Source organism: Apteryx mantelli, chromosome 2 (genome assembly GCF_036417845.1).
Source record: "Apteryx mantelli isolate bAptMan1 chromosome 2, bAptMan1.hap1, whole genome shotgun sequence".
NCBI classification, from domain to species: domain Eukaryota; kingdom Metazoa; phylum Chordata; class Aves; order Apterygiformes; family Apterygidae; genus Apteryx; species Apteryx mantelli.
This window is the reverse complement of record NC_089979.1, coordinates 91,079,686-91,099,232: the sequence shown is the minus strand read 5'-3', so window position 1 is coordinate 91,099,232 and position 19,547 is coordinate 91,079,686. Positions and strand designations below refer to the sequence as shown.

Here is a 19,547-nt window from a genome sequence, read left to right as displayed (position 1 = left end):
ACTGGGCAACTTTTTCCAATGTTTGACTACTCTAACAGTGAAAACATTTTCCCTAGTGTTTAATCAAAACTTCCCCTCCTGTCTTATCTCTATGCTCCTCCACAAACAGTCTGTCTCTTCCCTGCCCCCTTCTAGTAAGTACAGCAGAAAGACAACAATTAAGATTCCTTGCCCACCCCTCAGCCTTCTCTTAAGGCTGAAGAACCTCAGTTCTCTCAACCTCTCCCTGAATACCATATACTCCAACTCCCTGACCATCTTGGCAGCCCTCCACTTGACTCACTCCAGAATGTCAATGTCTCTTTCGCACCGGGGAGCCCAAGACAGGACACTACTCCAGATGCAGATTTGCAAGCGCTGGAGAGGGAACAATCACCTCCCGTACCTACTAACATGGCCCAATATAGGTTTGGCCTTGATTGCTGCTGCTGGCTCACATTCAATCTGTTGTTCAACCAGGATCCGGAGGTCCTTTTCTAGGAAGGTGCTTTCCACCTAGTTGGTGCCCAATCCATACTACTGCATGGGTTATTCTATCCCAGGTGCAGGATTGTTAGTCTTCCTTTGCTGAACTTCATGAGGCTGACAGGAAGAGCTTGCATCACTTGCAAAGAAAAGCCATGCAGTGATGCCATGAGTTTAGGAGACCTCACCAGATGATACAGCTCAGAAAAGTTGAAGGGGAAAAAGCTTGACTGAGGAACTCCTTGGCAATCTCACAATAAATTAGACCAGGTCTAATCAGATTTAACCAAGCTAGCCAGATCAACTGACTCTGGAATCAGAGGCCTTCATGACACACCCAAGCAAACATGTCTCGCACATACTTTACCCAAGGTTTGAGCAAACAGAAGTAGCAACATTTCACTGTCATGTAGGTGACTTTTGAGACCTCTTCTGAATCAGAGACATTAAGAAAAATCATAGTCACTTGCAAAGGCTTATATCAGTAATAAGAGCTCATTTGTGGAGTTTTGTCTCCATGTTACAAGTTAAACAGAAATACGTTAATATAAATCAAGGACGGCACTTGTGCTAATGAAAAAAATTACTTGTTTTATCTGCTTGTTGTATCATATATACCTTTAAAATGCAAATATTCAAAGCTAAAGTGTAAACCATCAGTTCCATCATCATATTCAGTTTGCATCATTATTTGATATATGTAGCTCTTAGCCAAACAAGAAGTGCAGCATTATGCTCATTTAGCTTAACTGGTGAAGACATTTGGGAATCACTGCTCATTTGAGGAGCTACTTGCACATCACTTGACCACTAATAATGAATGCTAAGTAGGACCAAAAAGAATATATATTTTAAGTAAGTCAGGTAGAACATCTTAACTTATACGTGCTCCACTTAATAGTAGTGACTTTGTTTTATCTCATTTTCAATATTGAAGTTCTTTATTTCTATAAAACTTTCTCATAATTTTTACTAACTACATAAGTCCTTTAACTACACGTTTTACTAATCTTTTTTTTTTTTCAGGTAATCAGTAACATATTTCAGTGTTACTTTATAACTCCAGGATATAGAGATACATATTCACTATTTGGCATTAATCTCATCTTCTAAGAGATGAGGTCAAAGCTGAAAATTTCAATACAAAACAAATTAGATGTTCAGTATTCTGTCCTTGGTGTCCTTTCCAAGCATTTTGCTTCACATCCATTAGAAGTTTTCAAATCATAGGCCCACACAGTGTCTATTCCCTCTCCAGTAGTATAATCTGGGATCCAGCAAGGGAAAGGAAAACGACAGGCAATGATTCTGGCATTACCCTTAAGTTCTTCTTCTAGCTTCTTCTCCAACTGTAGCATCTGCGGAGCAAAAACAAAAGGCTTTCAGAGCAGTACAACACACAAGCATTCTCTTTAGAACCTAATTCAAGTATTCAAGACAAGTCCAAAGTTTGAGGAAGTTTTAAAAACAATTTTAGGACAATTTTCATGATATATGTTCTAGCTTTGACGCATTGACAAAGAATATCTAAAGCTAGAAAATGGCCGTTTTACTCTGAACTGTGAGATCAAAAATTCTTAACTTTAAGTTTTAAAAACTGCACCAAGAATAGTAGCTAATCCCTTAGTTAAAAAAAACAGAAGTTAAAGAAAGCCTTTGCAAGTTCCAATTCACAATCTTCCCTACTGGGATTCTTTCTCTATAGAGAAAGAGTTTAGCCCCATGAATTTATACTTTCTTACTACACCACAAGTCACATGAACCACTGTATCATACTCAAAGACCAATGTCTCTCATGATTTCCAGTTTATCCCATGGCAGATCTTGGGACACTCAGGATTTCTTATGTGCAAACTCAGGCAAACCATTTGGTGCCACTGAATGATAAAGTACATGTTAATACTACAGAATTTGAGCTTTGTTGGCTCCAGTCTGTTAAGATACACACCTAAGTCACTGCAGCAGTACTGTATGAATAGCACACACCACTGCACAGCTCTGCTTCGCTGAAGACTTACTCAGCCTAGCTTTCCTCCATTTACAAAAGTTAAGCAGAGGGAAAAAACAAGGGAAATATCATTACTCTGCCAGAACAGAGCAACACCCTGTCCAAGTCAGATACTCTATCTCCAGTAAATACTTTGAAAATTTTTGTATGGATTAAGTGAAAAAATGAATTAACACATCTAGATTTCAAAGGAATTTCTTTCCAACTCCAGAGAGTGATTATGTTCTGAAAAACGAAGCTTGATAGATTTTAGTTATTTTCGTTCTTTGGAAAAGACTGATGTTATGCTTAATTAGATCAGTGTGCGTCCATCTGGAATTCCTTTTATTCTACAAATGGTATCAGGGAGTAATTATGGCAGCAAGCTTCCACAAGTTACTTCTAATACATGTTAAAATTTATTTACTTTGATATCACAGCATAACGTCTAGATATTAAAAGACAAGAGCAATTATTTACAAATACGGTTTGATTTAAGTCATGAAGCACACAATTTAAAGCAAAAAAAAATAATTCAAACAAAAAAAAAAATACAGAACATACCAGAAAATAAGACTGAATGAAAAAAACATATTTCCAAAGGCTGGACATAGCTTCCACTATCACATACATGCAGGGTGTACCTTTGATGAAACGTCCTACCATCGCTAAATGTAAGGTTACAATGAATTATTTTAGGAAAATGATATTCATAGATCTAATATGCAAAAGAGTTACATCTGAATATATACATATTCTAAGCATCCTGTGCTCTGATTTTGTCCATACAACAAATGCTTTTAAACATTTTTGCTACTGTATCTTAAATAAACTAGAAAAATAGGACCATTTTGGTATCTCAAAATAAGAGACAACAAAATAAGACCACTTTGGTACCATTCAAACTGTTACCAGACAAGGAAGGACTAAGTTGTTACGGAAATTGATACAGTTCACAAATATGGACCTAGCCTAATTTTTAATCAATAATTATGAAGACCGGTAATGTCTCATGTCTGTATTAGCTCAAATTAGAAAAGTTTATTAACAGCTCAGCTAAGAAGAACTGTATCCTTGAACCAAAGTCAAAGAAGGTCTTAACCTAAATCTTATTAACATTAGCTGTTGCAATTGTATTGTATTTTTTAATCACTTTTTAATGTTTACTAAACTGAAAACTTTGTAGACCTTTTGTGCAGTACTTATACAGTTAAAATACAACAGAAGTTACAAACATCAACACCTGGTAAGAATTCTGTGATCCTACCCAGAACAAAAAGATTCTCTCTTCCATGACTCAAACCCACCTCCCCCCAGAGGCTTACAAGAACAGAGAGGTCTTGCAGCCTTCTCTGAAGATCAATAAATCCAAGCTTTGTAAGCTAACCTTGGATGTGAAATAAAAGCACAGTGTGACAGCATCGAACCAGACTAGTATTATTAAATAAGCTAAAGAGACCTATTGCCCTCAGTAAAAGTGAAGAGAAAATGCATTACTTTCTAGAAAATCAATTTAATCACTCAGGAGGCTAAGCACCCACAACTTCCAATGTAAATTTAAAGAGGATTATGAGCAAACTTAATTCTCATGAAACACAGTAGTTCATATGTTTGGGTCTGTTACATTTATGAGAGTTTTTATTTTATTTTTTTAATTGGAAGAATCTAACCTAATATTTACTGAATTTGTTGAAGTAAAATTATTCTGAGACCTGTAGCTACTCCTTTTATCATATCAAGTCACATAACAGTTACTAGTTTACCCTGTTTCAGGCTACTAAGTTTACACAACATGCCTACTAAGCTTGCTTGCATCTTCCCAGGGTATATATTTCTGCTTTACTGGAGTATCTTTCTTCATCTGCACTCTTGCCCTCAGTACAGTTGCAGAATTTCTGACTGCAGATTCATATATTGATCACCAAATGAACCACTGAGCAAATCTGATATCATTCAATACAGCAAGGGTGCACCAACTCCCCTCAAATTAGTCGCTTCAAAGACAACTACTGCATTATAGCCTTGTCAAAATCAGGCAACCAAGTATTCTATACTTTTAAGAAATATCCCAGTAATAGGAGCTTCAAAAATATCGTCCCTTCCTGGAAGTCCAGCCAAAGAACACATGATACTCAGCTCTGGGAACACCTGTAGCACAGCTAGCATAATAGTTCTTGCTAATATGCCAACTACATAAGTATTTAAAAAAAAAAAAAAAAGCATTTGACTTCAGTTTTCACATGAGTTATAAATATTTACTCAAGATTCAAATTATTTCCACTGCTATTAAAGAAAAAACATCAGAGTAGGGAAGCATGATTATATTTCTTGTTGCACCTTCCTGTTTTTACTACAGAAATATTATCACAGTAAACAGTACGGTATAGTATCACATAAAGCTCTTCACCCATTTCATCCCACAAAAACATCTGCCTTCAGATGGAAAGAAGCAACACTGAAATAGATAAAAAATATTTCCATTTCACTTCTCCATATGCATTCAAACTATATACAAGATTCTAAGAATAAATTAAAACATCAAGAAAATTTAATAATTAAGATGTTCCTTTTTCTCTTTTCCTTCTGGTAGAAAGAAAAGGAAATCAGATAAAGCTGAAAGCCAAGATGAATGTAAAACCTGACTGAATGTGTCTATTATACCATGGAAGCGGTCTTTTGGCAACACAATTTTCACAGCAATTTTGAACAATGCATTTTCACAAGGGACATGATGAACACGTCCCTTCCTACAAAGCCTTCCCAAAAAGCAAAGGATTTGTGTACTTGTATTCTATCAATTGTATTAGAAGTACTTCTCTCCCTTCCTAATCCCTCCTAATCTATCCCATGCAAGAAAGAATTATTTTAATATATCAGCTGCTAGACTATTTGAGGTGATGCAGATTTTGGAGAAGAACGTAAGTGAAGTTCAATATTCTTTTCCCTAAGCAGTTCACAGAAATCAGTGGTAACCAATTTCCCACTCAATCCTCTGCCTGCAAAGTTATCATTTTTTCAATATGAAAAAACAAATTTTTCAAGAACCAATCACCTTTCCCAAGCAACTAAAGACAAGCACAGCAATTTTCACTCTGGTTCTGAATTTCATTAAAATCTGGGCCTCCTGGATAGTAAATACATCTCAAATGCATACTTAAGTTCTTAGAGCTCCACTCTGCATACTGCTACAAGCTGTACCAGGTTTTATCATGAATATTAGTAAGCAATAACGAAATATATCAAAATATTGGTACTAGCCACCTTTGACATTCTCTAGGTTGATTCATTTTTTAAATCAGTCTACTAACACTAAATGTCTTGGTATTAAAACAATTAGACAATGAAAAAAAATAGTAAAACTTACCATTTGAGGTACCCCAAAAACAACAACATTCGTGTAATGGGAGAAAGAAACCTATAAAAAAAAGTGAGCATAAGTCTTAAAGAGAATTGGCATATATAACTGGAAGACTTGGTACCTTTCTTTCCCCAATGCCTTTAGCTACATTCCTTTCAAACTAATCCTTGGGTTTAAGACCAAAAATAAGAAAGGAGATCCCGTATCATGGCTACATCACAAATTTCCCTATGCAAGACAGCTTACATTGCTCAGCAGAAGAAAGCTTTTACTACTTGGTCAAGAATCTGGCATGAATTCCAGTAGCGCACGCAAAAATCAATTCAAACACACACAATTCAGAAGACAACCATAAGTAAAACCATGTAGGTAAGTTTCTTTTACAACTCCTACATATGTTAAAATGAGGAATGTTTTAAGATTATCCCCCTTTTGTTAATTGCTGGCTAGATTTAAAACTTCTTAGGCATTCCAATGGCTGGGTTTTTCCTAGTTCGGTCAGAAGTTTTCCATGCTTGCCTCTGAACAAAGATTAAGAACAGTACGGTACATTCACACTCCCCCCGCCAAGTTTTTTGTAATGGGCAAAGCGGCTACAAGATGTCATTAAAAAACTTCAATAGGACTAGCAGGGGAAAGGTAGACATAAATATGGCAGAAAAATAAGTCTCATTAAAAAAGCAATTTTGATTCAAATGAGTGAACACGTCAAAAAATTCTCAGTTACATGTATGCAATAGTGATCTTAAAGCAATGCTCAAAATCAAGAGTTGCACAGTTACAAAAGAACACATATCTAATGAAATGTCAAATGAGATAGTGATCTTGCGCATTAGGTGAATAAGAGACTTGTTACTGACTTCAAAGAATCAACTTGCAATGAAGCTAGATATTACAGTAACCCACATCATTCACCAGACAAAAGTATGAAGTAGTATTTTCAAGTAGCCTTTACCATGCAGAGTAGTTTCAAAGGACAGCACATGTCACGGAAGCACAAAAACAGCAAAGCTGTTTATTGTGCTGTGAGCCTAGCTGCTGTGGACTTAAGTACTTTAAGCCCAAGGAAGCATCTGGTGGCTGAAAGCATTCTAGTTGTTTCAAAGAATTATCTCCGAATTACAGAAAACTCCGTACTCTCCTCAGACATTCCAAATTCATTCATTCTTATGCATTTCACCACCTACCTTCCATAAGTCTGAAATATAAAATTTGGTGTTCTGATGTACCCCATCTCTCCAGGCACGATATCTGGAGTACCAGACTAACCAGGGATTTAATTCATAACCAACAGCTTTGAATCCCCTTTTTGCAGCAGCTATCACCTACAAAGAAAGAAAGGAACCTTCACTCTGGAAGAGAGAGAGTGTGCTAGAATATATGTTAATCTCAACAGGAGAAATTGGATAATTTTATTTACAATAGAAATTTCTATTTCTATTTACAACAGAAATCAATGGAACGCACTTTGCAAGTCGCTCAGATTTCAACTCCGAAAACACTGGTAGTACAAGTGAACAAAAGCTCAAACTACATTTTACTATTATGACTAGTCGTATTGAAATTAATAGATTTATTCATAAGAACAAAACAAACCACTTAAATCTTCACAGGACTAAACTGTAAACTTGTAGTATGCCTGTAATTTACATAAAAGTTTAGTTTAACATACTCATGACATTACCTTGAAGTTGACTATAGAGGCAAACATAAAACACAAGCAGAAATGCCCAAAATTCAAAATTAGAGCACCTGGCCTATTTCAGATGCACTAGCAGGTAGGCATTTGAAAGACCTCTGAATCAGAGCAAAAATGACCTACTAATAGAAAGAGTATGAAAGCAAACAGTTGACCTACATAAAAATAAATATATCTCACAATATAGCTTTCTTCCAATGCTACACTTCACATACAATTTTAAATGGCAAAAGGTAATTGAAATAATACAAGATGATTTTCAAATATACCCATTTAAATTGAGACCCTACTATTTGGAATGGTTAGACTGCATAGCAACTGTCTCCAAACTACAGATTAATACATGGTTATTTTTCAGAAAATTTTCAAGGAAAACAGAAAACAAAAAGGCACTGGTTGACAGAAACATTAAAGTCTAGGTTTAAGTCATTTGAAAGGTTACCGTCAAGTATTATTCAGAAAAAGCCTGATTAATTATGAATTACAGAATAGTCAGGTAGAGTCAGGAAGACGTAACTATTTTTTAATAAAATTCTCAAACAGTAACAATGGCACAGCGCGTTTCACACTAATTATTAAAAAGTGCTTCTTCCATCATGCTCTCAGCATTTGTAAATATACTAGAAGAATCTGACATTTTTACTATGTTTGGAAATAAAGATATATCCATATTTATTTACAAGCTATACATGAAAAAGTGCTAAGCATTTGAAAGTATCAGAACACAAGCTCAGCTTAGTCTGAGGACAAATACTCAAAGGCAACACCAAGCATCACTGCACACAATTTTAAGCACCTGGCTCTCAGAGTAGAATTCAGCCTCCATTTAGTCACCTATATATAAAATCAGTACTTAGCCAAAATTAGGTGGATCAGGTGAAAGTCTGTCAGAATGCAAAGTAGACAGGGCATGAGAAATTTCAGTTTTCTTATCTAGATACTTTTCTATTGTTCCTACTTAGGCACAGCTCCTTCCAAAGCCACCTTTATAGAACTGGATTTCCAAATCAAACATTTCCGTTTGAACGGACAGTTGACTCATTCACATGAAACATGGACAACAGTAACATACAAAAACTATCTTACAGGTGCCTACCAAAAGCTCACTTAGTGCACCCTCCTGTTGCTAAAACTGACTAGAAGCAGGTTAGAAAACGCTACAAAATACAACAACTACAGAGAAGAGCTGATTCATCACAACACCCTCCCTCACCAGCACTTTGACAAAGAAGAGTTTAGACAATATCCTGAAAAGAGTATTGCTTTGGCTATCATTATCTTTCCTCTCAAGTCTCCCTAATTTCTTTTTTAATCTATTTATACCCAGGGTCACCACAATAAGTTCTTGAGCTCAATCACAGAATAGCTTGCTTTACTTGGAAGAAAAACTTAGTATTTCTGCATAAAAACTGACACTGAGAAACAACTGCTGTAATACTGAAAACACCTGAGGCCAGCAAAACCTTCTCCCCTACATCATCATTTTCAAATGGAAGCATCCTTCAACTAGACTCTCTACTGACATTCTGATCATTCCCAGTACAGAAGCCTTTCCACACCTCCAGTAATTATCATCCCTCTTTGAAATTATTCTCACTTTACTATACCCATTTTAAAATGAGGCAGTCAGCACATCACAAAGTACCCAAGGTGTGAAAACTACAGTTTTAAGGATACAGTGATTTTTGTTTTGTAATCTATTGTTTGCTTCTCACTCTCTTATTCTTCTATCACCTTTATATAACAAGCATAGAGCAGCAGCTCCAGAAGTTTTCAGTTGTGATCTCTCCTACCCTGTTTCAAGCTCTGTTTAAACTCGCAGCCTCACATACCGCAGCTATAAACATACATGGAATCACAGCTCTTTAGGAACTATTACTTTCTAAGTGAATGCACACTGTACAGCCCACTCCAGCCAAGAGGATGAGGTTATGGTTTGGTATGATACCTTGTCAAGCTGAAAGCAAGCCTGGAACAAAAAACACTGGTTACTTACGTAAATCAGATGCAAATCTTTCTTGACTTTTTGCATTTACATAATATTGAATACCAGAGGCAAGACATTCATAAATATGAGAAAACACAATACAAGCCATTCCCAAGTGGCATTAGCCCCTTTTTTGACAGATTATATAGAAGGAAGCGTATCTCCATAACTTACAATACGGCCATCCCCACTACCAATGTCAACCAGAGAGCCACTTCTGTTTTGTAACATTTTCAGAACATTTTCAATCTGAGTTGAAGTTGCAGGAACAAAAGGCAGGCAAACTTTTCTCAGCGCTGGCATTACAAACGGGGTGATGACAGCATACAAGGCCACCAAGGTCCCACCAACACCACCGGTGATCAACAGCCCCCAGCTCCTTCCTCTCGAGCTGTCCTCAGAGCTCACAGGCACCTCTGATGGGGGGCTCTTGCTCTGTGGCACTTTCGACATCACTCCTAGAGACAGACATTAACAAAGAGTATTTCCTCACACAAGTTGTTTTATTATACGTTTGTTTAGTGGACAAATCAGTAGACTAGATCAAAAACAGAGGACAGCAGGGTTTATATCCCTTAAACTGATTCTTAGGTTTTCAAGGGAAAGTTATTATACTGCTCTTGAGGAGATAAACTACTCTGTAATTCAGTAATAATAATTTAAAAAAAAAAAGGCAGTTACTGTTTATGCTTCCCGTCCAGAAGGGCGGGGCAACACGCGCAGAACGGCTCAGGAGCGATGCAGGCAGAGACGCCTCCCGCCCCACGCCGCTGAGCACGCCGATCTCCGGCAGGAGCCCGCGCTACGGTGGACACCAGCCCTTCCTCCCTTCGGCCGCAACAAACTTTCTCGAACCGCAGTCGAGCGCCGCGCCGCGCCGCGCCGCGCCGGGCCTTCCCACCCGCCGAGCTCGGCAGCACCCCGCCACCCGCTCGGGCGCCACCGCGCAGGTGCAGTCACCAAGCCACCGCCCCCCCGCCACACATTGCCACTACCACTAGCAAAAAAACTCAGACCAGGCAAGCTGCGGGCTTCGGCCCGGAAATACTTATATTGGAGGGCGATACCACCTAATTATGGAGGGGAGGGGAAAGACTTTTTGAATGCACATCGTAAGGGGTGGTTTGGCACTGCAGCGGTAGAGTCAACCTCTAGGGCGCTTCCCCCGGTATTCTACCTAATAGCATCTCCCAGCGCGCTGGGGCGGCGCCGCGAGCGCCGCACAAGCCCCTACCCTCTTCCAGAAAGGTCCGGCGGGGACGCCAGATAGGTCCCGCTTGTGAAATGTTTCGCGGCGGTGCGTGTCGCGCAGGCGCGGGGCGGTGAGCGCGCTGCGTCAGCGCGCCCTGGGCGCGGTTGCGGCTCGGCTCGTGCGGGGCAGGCAGGGGCCATTATGTCGGCTATGGGGACCCTGGCGTTTGATGAGTATGGGCGGCCTTTCCTCATCCTCAAGGACCAGGAGCGCAAGACGCGCCTTATGGGGCTCGAGGCGCTCAAGGTGAGTGAGCGAGCGGGCACTCCCCCGTCCGTGAGCCGTGGCGGGGAGGGCCGCGCCGCCGTTATGGCCGGGCGGCGGGGGAGGGGAGCTGTTGGGTCTCGCTTGGGGATGGAGCCTGCTGAGGCGCGGTGGCTCTGCGTGTGCCCCCCCCCCCCCCAATCTCCCCTTCAGGCGGAGGAGTTGCAGTCTAGCCCGGGCCCGGCCGTGTAGGGAGGGAAGGAGGAAGAGAGAGAGAGAAGGTATCGTCCCCAGGGCCGGGAATGTGCAGCTCGGCTCTTCCCGCTCGCCCTCCGCGGGCAGGGAGGCTCCTCATGGGGCGCCGCTGGTCTGAGAGCCGGTGTCGTTCCGAAGAAACGCTGGCCTCGGCAGCAGCGCTGTGTGCGCGTGTGGGGTTTAAATACTGATTAAAAAATAGAGCAAAGCTATTGATTTTTTTCCCCTCTTTGATGGTATTTGCATCTATTACTGCTGCTCTGAACGCGCAAGGAAATCATTCTAGCTGCTCCTCTACTGTTGCAAGATTTAGCTGTGTAAGCAAAGACAAGACATGCGAGCTGTTTCTAGCATAAAAGTAATATGCACGTTTTAATTTGTTCTCACTCATAATTGGCTGCTTCTAGTTGAGTTGTAATATTTAAGTTTGAGTTAGCTCTTTTTCCATATTTTTCTTAGCTTAATGTATGATTTGGGGAGCATTAACAATGACTGAATTTTTTTTCTTTGTTTTGTAGTCTCACATAATGGCAGCAAAGGCAGTGGCAAATACTCTGAGAACATCTCTTGGGCCCAATGGTAATGATTAAATAATTTTAATAATTCTTTTAGTAAATTTTTCCAAGTGGTTGGTGTTTTTTGGGTTTTTTTGTTTGTTTGTTTGTTTTAGCTTTTTCTTTATGCTTTCAATTTTTTTAGGTTTGGATAAAATGATGGTGGACAAGGATGGTGAGGTGACTGTGACAAATGATGGTGCTACCATTCTGAATATGATGGATGTGGATCACCAGATAGCCAAACTTATGGTGGAGCTGTCTAAATCTCAAGATGATGAGATTGGGGATGGAACTACGGGAGTTGTTGGTAAGAAAAGATTTTAAACTTAGCTTAACTTTTCCAGTTTTAAAATCAAGGTTCTTAAACTACTTTCAGAGATGGTGATGTTTGATGTAGATATACCATTTCTGTAAAATATTTTTAAATATTTAACACTTCTGTATTCTTATCAATTCCTATATTAAGAGCCTTTTGTTCAGAAAGGTGTTTTGTGTGTTTTAAAGCATGGTTAAATTTGAAGTTAGTGTTGAGAGTCCTCTCTCTACTTTCAAAGTTGGGATGGGTTTTTTTGTTTTGTTTTGTTTTTTGCATAACTTTCTTCCTGTCCCACCTTGACCCTTGTGCTTCTTTTTAAACTAAAATAATAACAATCTTCATTCTAAAAATGTTAGAATGGAACAGAAAAAAATCTGAAGGCATACTTTTTTTAATATATTAAAAATGATGCCTCAATCTGTGGAAAAGTAAGCATTATTTTAAATTTTGTTTTATAGTTCTGGCTGGAGCATTATTGGAACAGGCGGAGCAGTTGCTAGATCGTGGTATTCACCCTATCAGAATAGCAGATGGTTATGAACAGGCAGCTCGTATTGCTATTGAACATCTAGACAAAATCAGTGACAGCTTTCCAGTTGATCCGCAGAACACTGAACCTCTGATCCAGACAGCAAAGACAACTCTAGGCTCTAAAGTGTAAGTTCATGAAAAGTTCACAAGATTTACCTTTTTCCTTAAAAGCACTTTGAATTGAAAGGAGGAATCCTGATGTTTACTTGATATTTTGGTGGATTATTAAATTATTTATGTTATTGGAGTAGCTGTTAAATGCTCTTTCATATTTACTTGATTTTTTGGGGCCAGTTTCTCAATGGACTCTTATCTTTTTTTTCACTTGATTATGTCTGTTGACCCTCAGTTCTAAAAACTGTATGCTCAAAGTTTTTCAAAAGACAGTGCAACTGAAAGAAGTGCAAATTATTATTATTTTTTTTTCCTTTATGTAGATATAAATTCAGACTGCAGGTATAAAGCTCTGGTTTCTATTTCCATTAGAGCATTATTCACTGTAGAGTTAGTCAGCTTCCCAGTGGCTCAGTCATGACACCCAAGATGAGATTAACTTCTGAATTATGCTTCCATAAGAGCATGTTTTTAGGTGGCTGATCCCGTAGTAGTGATTTAATCTTCTTTTGCTGAATATGTAGAGTTCCCACGTAAGTATTAAGACTGTTATAAATAGCTAGTAGCAGAGACTTTGCAAAAATACTTTCAAGACAAATTCTAGCACACTAGCTGCACACTAAATAAGTAATCTCATTTCTCAGTTAGTATTTTTGGGGAGGAGGGACTGTTTCTTGTCTTTTGCTCTTTGGGCATTAGACAGCTTTCTCAGATACTATTGTGGAGCTTGGAGGTAAGGAATAGCAAAAAGATGAGAGCATAAAGCAGCAGAATAGAGAGGTGGACGTCTTCCATTTTTAGTTACTCTGGTAGGCAGGTTTCTGCAAAGTGCAGTTTCTGGTTGCATAGCATCTCATGATAGGCACTCCAATATTTATGGAGGTAGCATGGGAATGCCAATTTCTGTCTCTTCCTTTTCCATCCTGTTCTTCTTGCTGTATTGTGTGGTTTTGATCATATCACCTGTACAGAAATTATGGAAAGTTGTTGACTGACTTTATTGGCACTTAATACTGTTTCGCACTTGCCCTCTTTCAAGCTATAGCATTTTTTTGCGAATACAGATATAGTTAAAATTTTTCTGACCTCATCAATGTAGGAGAGTGTAGAAGGAGAGTGCATCAGTATTTTGGAGTTTGTTTGCTGTTTATAGCATCTCTTCAGTGAGATGCCTCTCAAGGTGAAAGCTGCTATTCTGCTGTAAGTTGAAACAGAAAATATGTGCAAGGTTTTCTTTTCTTTTTTTGGGGGGGGGGGGGGGGGGCCTCCTTTGGTAGACCTGTCATAAGAGTGTTTTGTAGTGTTTGTATGACTTCAGTGTTTCTTAATAGCAAGTTAGTTCTGCTCATTTGTGTCCCAAATCTGCATCTTGAGAATATGTCCAAGAAGAGTATGCAGACAAACTGTGTGTTTTAATTTCTGTCATATTTAACATCTCTTTTATTCTGTGAACAAACAATTCAGAATCACCTTTTTCTTGCAATGAATGAAAGTTTTAAGCTTTAGTTTATGTTTTTCTGTGCAATATTGATAGAATTATTTTCTTTTTTGTCCTAACCCTATACTGTTTAAATATAATGCAACTTCATTATATTATGCTTAAATCTAGAGTTAACCGTTGTCACAGACAAATGGCAGGAATTGCTGTAAATGCTGTACTGACAGTAGCAGATATGGAACGCAAAGATGTTGATTTTGAGCTGATCAAAGTACAAGGCAAAGTGGGAGGCAGACTAGAAGATACACAGTTGGTTAAAGGAGTGATTGTGGATAAAGATTTCAGTCATCCACAGATGCCTAAAGTAAGTGATGTGTGTGTCGTCTGTAATGGTTTAAACAGGACTGTCTTGAAATGCATCACTCAAATACTGTCCCAGCATTCCTTAAGTATTTAAACGCTATGTGGTTTGATTTGGTTTGTTTTTTCACTCATTTTCTCAAATGGGGAGAGGGAGAGGAGCATTAAATTATTTGTGTTGGAGGGACCAAGGTGGAATTCAAGTAGTCTTGAGAAAATGAGAAGTGTTCTTGGAGAAAATACTGTTGTGCACTTACGTGAGGACAAGTGCAGAGTTCTCTACTGAAGCAGAAATAATCATCTGCAGAAGGTAGTATGATGAGCTATGTTAGAGTTTAACACCTACTGTAAATGTATCAGATGTTGCATGCGAGTCTAGAATGAGAACTTCTGCAAGTCTAAAAATATTTTTTACTAGGTTGCATTCTTCTATAAACGAAGACTTGTGGAAAATATCAGTATTTTAATACATAAAAGGTAGCTGTGAAGAAGGCGAGTACATAATGTTCTCCATGGTCACTGTGAGTAGGAGGAAAAATGCAGTTATAGGTTCGATGCTTAAAAAAGAAAGAAATGACTGGTGAAGATTGTTACACACTTAAACAGTATCTTGAGAAGCTGTGGAGTTTCTTTTATGTGGGTTAAATAGTTATGTGGGTTAAATAAATGTGACTTCTTATAGAATTATGTGGATCTAGTTAGTCTCACTCTAGAACCAGTCAAATGATCTTCAAGATTCCTCCTATTACTACTTTTTTAACATATGTCTGTCTTGTGCAAGTACAAGAAGGAGGTGTATTACTGAGGTCAGAATTCAACTTGATTTTTTTTGGTTTTTTTTTGTTGTTGTTTTGTTTTGTTTTTAATGTTTAGGAACTTAAAGATGCTAAAATTGCAATCCTTACTTGTCCATTTGAACCACCTAAGCCTAAAACCAAGCATAAGCTTGATGTAACATCTGTGGAAGATTACAAGGCACTGCAGAAATATGAAAAGGAGAAATTTGAAGAGATGGTGAAACAGGTAAGAGTCTTTAGAAGTGTTTTTGTTTTCTGTGGTTTTCCTAGGCTTTGATTTATTCTGCAAATGAGCTAATAATTGCATTGGTCGGCAACATGTTTTTAAGTAGTTGTAAGGCTATGAGTGAAAGGTAAGTTTAAGTAACATGTAAGCCCTGGCTTGAAATTTTCTTTCATCTCTATGTGTACCAGACAACTTTTTTTTTTTTTTTTTTTCTCCAGAGAATTGTGTTTTGAGAAAATAAGGAGACTTAGAACTGCAGAGAAAGTGTTTCTCATTTCTGTTGTAAGTTTTGGTCAGAAGATTGATGTTGTGTGTTGCTTTCAGATAAAAGACACTGGTGCAAACCTTGCTATTTGCCAGTGGGGTTTTGATGATGAGGCAAATCACTTGCTGCTTCAGAATGAGCTGCCTGCTGTTCGTTGGGTTGGTGGACCTGAAATAGAAGTAAGTAAAGTTCTCTAAAACAAGGTTTTGTACTGGTTCCTCATACATTTGTTAAGTTAATAAGCTGTATTGATTAAACATTTTAGACTTTCGGGGGAGAACTGCATAATCGTATGTGTATGGGTAATAGTTATTGGCGAAAAAATCACTGGGGGTCTGTGGGAAGAACTTTAGAATAAATGGGACTGTGATCTATAATTGTAGTCAGTGCATATTTCCATTATAAATTTTATGTGACTAGGAATGTTTTTGCTCTTAATCTCATTCTTTGCTCTGCAAAAACAAGGCATCACCTGAAATACTCTGTCTGAAGTGATGAGAAAATAACTTTTTGGACTAGGCATCTGACAAATTCCCTTCCACTAGTTTTAAGTGTTATAAAAACATGAGAAAAAAGTCTTCTCAAAATAATCAATAATTGTTTAATTTTAGTTAATTGCCATTGCAACTGGCGGGCGCATCGTTCCTCGCTTCTGTGAACTCACAGCAGAGAAGCTTGGTTTTGCTGGTATTGTCCGAGAGATCTCCTTTGGAACAACAAAGGATAAAATGCTTGTCATTGAACAGTGTCAGAATTCTAGAGCTGTGACCATTTTCATTAGAGGAGGAAATAAAATGGTGAGATACTTAATTTGTTGCTAATGTTTGATCGACTGGTTGCTGAATGTGTAGATTCATTCAAAAGCATGTTAATGCTTTCGTTCTTTTGTTAAATCTGTTAAATTTAACTTTGTGTGTGTACAAAGAGAAGGAGGATTGATGTAATCAGCAGTGACTGCGTGTTAGGTACAGTTAGATTCACACTGTATTCTTTTCAGTGAAAATTTTATCATGTCTCAGTGCTATTAGACCATGTAGTTCATAAATACAGAAATAATTTTATTTGTGGATGGTCTCATTTGCCCTCCTTATGGAAGGGTCACTCTTGATGCATTAGTGTTTTTGCCAGATTAGGTTTTAATATTTATATATGTCAATTATGTCACATATGTATGTAATTTTCTGATTTAGTCTATTTAAAAAAAAAAAAAGACAAAATCCAGAGTAAGACTATTTTGAATGCCAGTATACTTAACTTGGTTCTTGATTGTACTGTTAGTGTTAAATTATATTTAGAACAAGTCCTATTTTGAGTGAAAAACATGGGAAGCAAAGAACATATTCCCTAATTTGAGGAGGGTTTTTTAAGAAATAAAAATTACTTCTTTAAAAGATTAGTGTAAGTTCTTAAATGCGTCTACATTTGTTAAGATTGGATGCTGACATGAAGTCCAGCCTGAATATAATAATGTAAGTGTTTTTTACCTTGGAAATATGCAAGACTGAAACTACAGAAACTAACATGATAAGGTTTTCAATCCATAGGTACAACAAATTGCATGGAGAAGGTGTCTATTTTCTATTTGTCTGCTGCTATGTATCTAACATTTTATTTTAATATAACGTAGCCTAGGCCTGTTAAGAAATTCTTTCATTAACTTGCAGTTTCTATTTCTGTATTAACAAGTAAATTTTTATAAACTTTATTTGTGTATATTATAAAGTATATGCTATTTTATAATTTAAGATTATTGAAGAAGCAAAACGATCTCTTCATGATGCATTGTGTGTAATCCGGAATCTTGTTCGTGATAATCGGATTGTATATGGCGGTGGTGCAGCTGAAATTTCTTGTGCTTTGGCTGTCAGTGAAGCAGCAGATAAGGTAAGAAAGAAATCTTTACAACTTTCTTCAATTAAAATTAAATGCATGTTAAAGAGCTCCCAAAAAGTGAATCTTAAGGAAATTTCTGGCATTCACTGGTAACCAGTGCTAAGTTTTGCTTGCCTGTTTTGCAAAAATATCTTTTGGATACTGAGATACGTGTTTCCCAGAAAAAGTCTGCATATCATACAGTTTTATGGCTAGTATAAAAATCTGCCTTTGCTAACATTGCAGTAATAGCTATATGATTTTGCTTTCCTAGTGTCCATCTTTGGAACAGTATGCTATGAGAGCTTTTGCGGATGCCCTGGAAGTAATTCCTATGGCACTTTCTGAGAACAGTGGTATGAATCCAATACAGACTATGACTGAAGTGCGGGCTAGACAAGTGAAAGAAAATAATCCTGCTCTTGGCATTGATTGTTTGCAGAAAGGAACAAATGGTAAGAAGCGTAGTAGTGTGATGAAGGCATGTAACAGAAGGGTTTTTTCTCAAAAAATTGAAAGGCTTACTGTTTTGCCTCTCGGCCCTCTTTAACCTATGCATCACTTCAGTTATGAACTCTTGTCCCTTGTTATAATAAATACGTGGGGGAGAGGGAATGGAAGGAGCAATACATGCATGCCTTACAGGTGAAGAAAAGTAATTGCATGAACACTTTTTTGGTTGCAAGATTAGCTAAAGATATTACTGACCTTGTGGTACAGGAGTAAAAATTACTCACCATGAGGTAAGGGAGAGCTATGTTTTAATTACAGTAATTTTAGTGATCCAGTTTAATAGAAGTTCCAGGTAGTCTTGTTCACATAGCTGCGTGTGCATATATAGACCTATAAGAAGTTTCTTGCAGACTAAGAAATAGGTGTATATGAAAACTTCTATTTTCATCTGGAAATATACTTGCCACACTCTTCTATTCTGCTGCTTTTTTCAAAAAGGTAGTAAATTTTGGAACATAACATAAGGCCTTGTATTTATGTAAATGTATAAGCCTTCTTTTGTTAGGTGCTTGTGCTTTCATGCCACTTTGTACTTTCACTTCTCCAGTGGTTGCTGTGCCTTTAGGGTACTTTCGATGTTTCTATATGGAAGCTGTCCTCTAGAAATAAATACAGGAGGGAAAAAGAGGGAACAATGGGGAAGGACTTAATTGGGAGGAGAATTTTTCTTAGTGTAGTAAGCCTGGGTTCTTACCAAAGACCTTAAAACTCTAATTTATACAACTTATTGGTCAACAGTAGTGGCAAAGAGTAATAATTTGAATACATTCTTTAAAGTTGCATAGCAAATGACTTTGTCAGGTAAATGTTATCCTTAGTTTTGAGGAGGGCACCTAATTTTTTTTCTTTTGTCTGGCAGATATGAAGCAGCAGCATGTTATAGAAACCTTGATTGGTAAGAAGCAACAGATTTCCCTGGCTACTCAAGTTGTTAGAATGATTCTGAAGATTGATGATATCCGTAGACCAGGAGAATCTGAAGAGTGAAGGTTGAAAAACAAGAAGCATTAAGGGGTTCACAGCAGTAGCGAAGACAGCAGGATTCTGATGCTTAATCTTCAGCTATTTATTTTTGACGCTTTTTGTTTCAGATATTGTAATGGGTAATTGTTGGAAATAAAACACAATTCAGCACTTGTGGCATCAAGACTTGTTTAAGAAGTATCATTGCATGTTTTCTTAAATGGATGTACATATTCATAGGAAACACTTTATTCAAAATAGAATATCATAGGCCCTTTTCCATTGCTCCTGCAGCTGACTGTAGCTGCTTGTGAGCAAATCCTGTAGGTGTTTATTTGAAGAGGTCTGCAGTTCTTCAGTAACAGAACTGGAAAATTATAGTAGCCTT

At 37.8% G+C, this 19,547-nt stretch overlaps 2 protein-coding genes across 6 annotated transcripts; one reads left to right on the top strand and one right to left on the bottom strand.

Annotated features, from left to right (window-relative positions):
- Positions 1-1,036: 1,036 nt before the first annotated feature.
- On the bottom strand, positions 1,037-10,760 carry ATPSCKMT (ATP synthase c subunit lysine N-methyltransferase). 4 transcript variants are annotated; one of them, XM_013952630.2, is made up of 5 exons: positions 10,731-10,760; positions 9,671-9,954; positions 6,998-7,135; positions 5,817-5,867; positions 1,037-1,823 (listed from the first exon to the last, which is right to left on the bottom strand). In XM_013952630.2, the coding sequence occupies exons 2-5, from the start codon at positions 9,947-9,949 to the stop codon at positions 1,626-1,628; spliced, it is 666 nt and encodes a 221-aa protein (XP_013808084.1). In that variant the 5' UTR covers positions 9,950-9,954; positions 10,731-10,760; the 3' UTR covers positions 1,037-1,625. The 4 variants fall into 4 exon arrangements, with proteins under 4 accessions (XP_013808084.1, XP_013808076.1, XP_013808055.1 ...); XM_013952622.2 differs by lacking the exon at positions 10,731-10,760 and adding an exon at positions 10,352-10,499; XM_013952601.2 differs by lacking the exon at positions 10,731-10,760 and adding an exon at positions 10,178-10,498.
- A 74-nt stretch (positions 10,761-10,834) lies between these two features.
- CCT5 (chaperonin containing TCP1 subunit 5) lies at positions 10,835-19,343 on the top strand. 2 transcript variants are annotated; one of them, XM_067291020.1, is made up of 11 exons: positions 10,838-10,994; positions 11,726-11,786; positions 11,907-12,071; positions 12,539-12,737; positions 14,335-14,527; positions 15,397-15,546; positions 15,871-15,990; positions 16,423-16,608; positions 17,558-17,695; positions 17,958-18,138; positions 19,056-19,343. In XM_067291020.1, the coding sequence occupies exons 1-11, from the start codon at positions 10,890-10,892 to the stop codon at positions 19,181-19,183; spliced, it is 1,626 nt and encodes a 541-aa protein (XP_067147121.1). In that variant the 5' UTR covers positions 10,838-10,889; the 3' UTR covers positions 19,184-19,343. The 2 variants fall into 2 exon arrangements, with proteins under 2 accessions (XP_067147120.1, XP_067147121.1); XM_067291019.1 differs by lacking the exon at positions 17,958-18,138 and having other exon boundaries at positions 10,835-10,994; positions 19,056-19,139.
- The last annotated feature ends 204 nt before the right edge of the window (positions 19,344-19,547 follow it).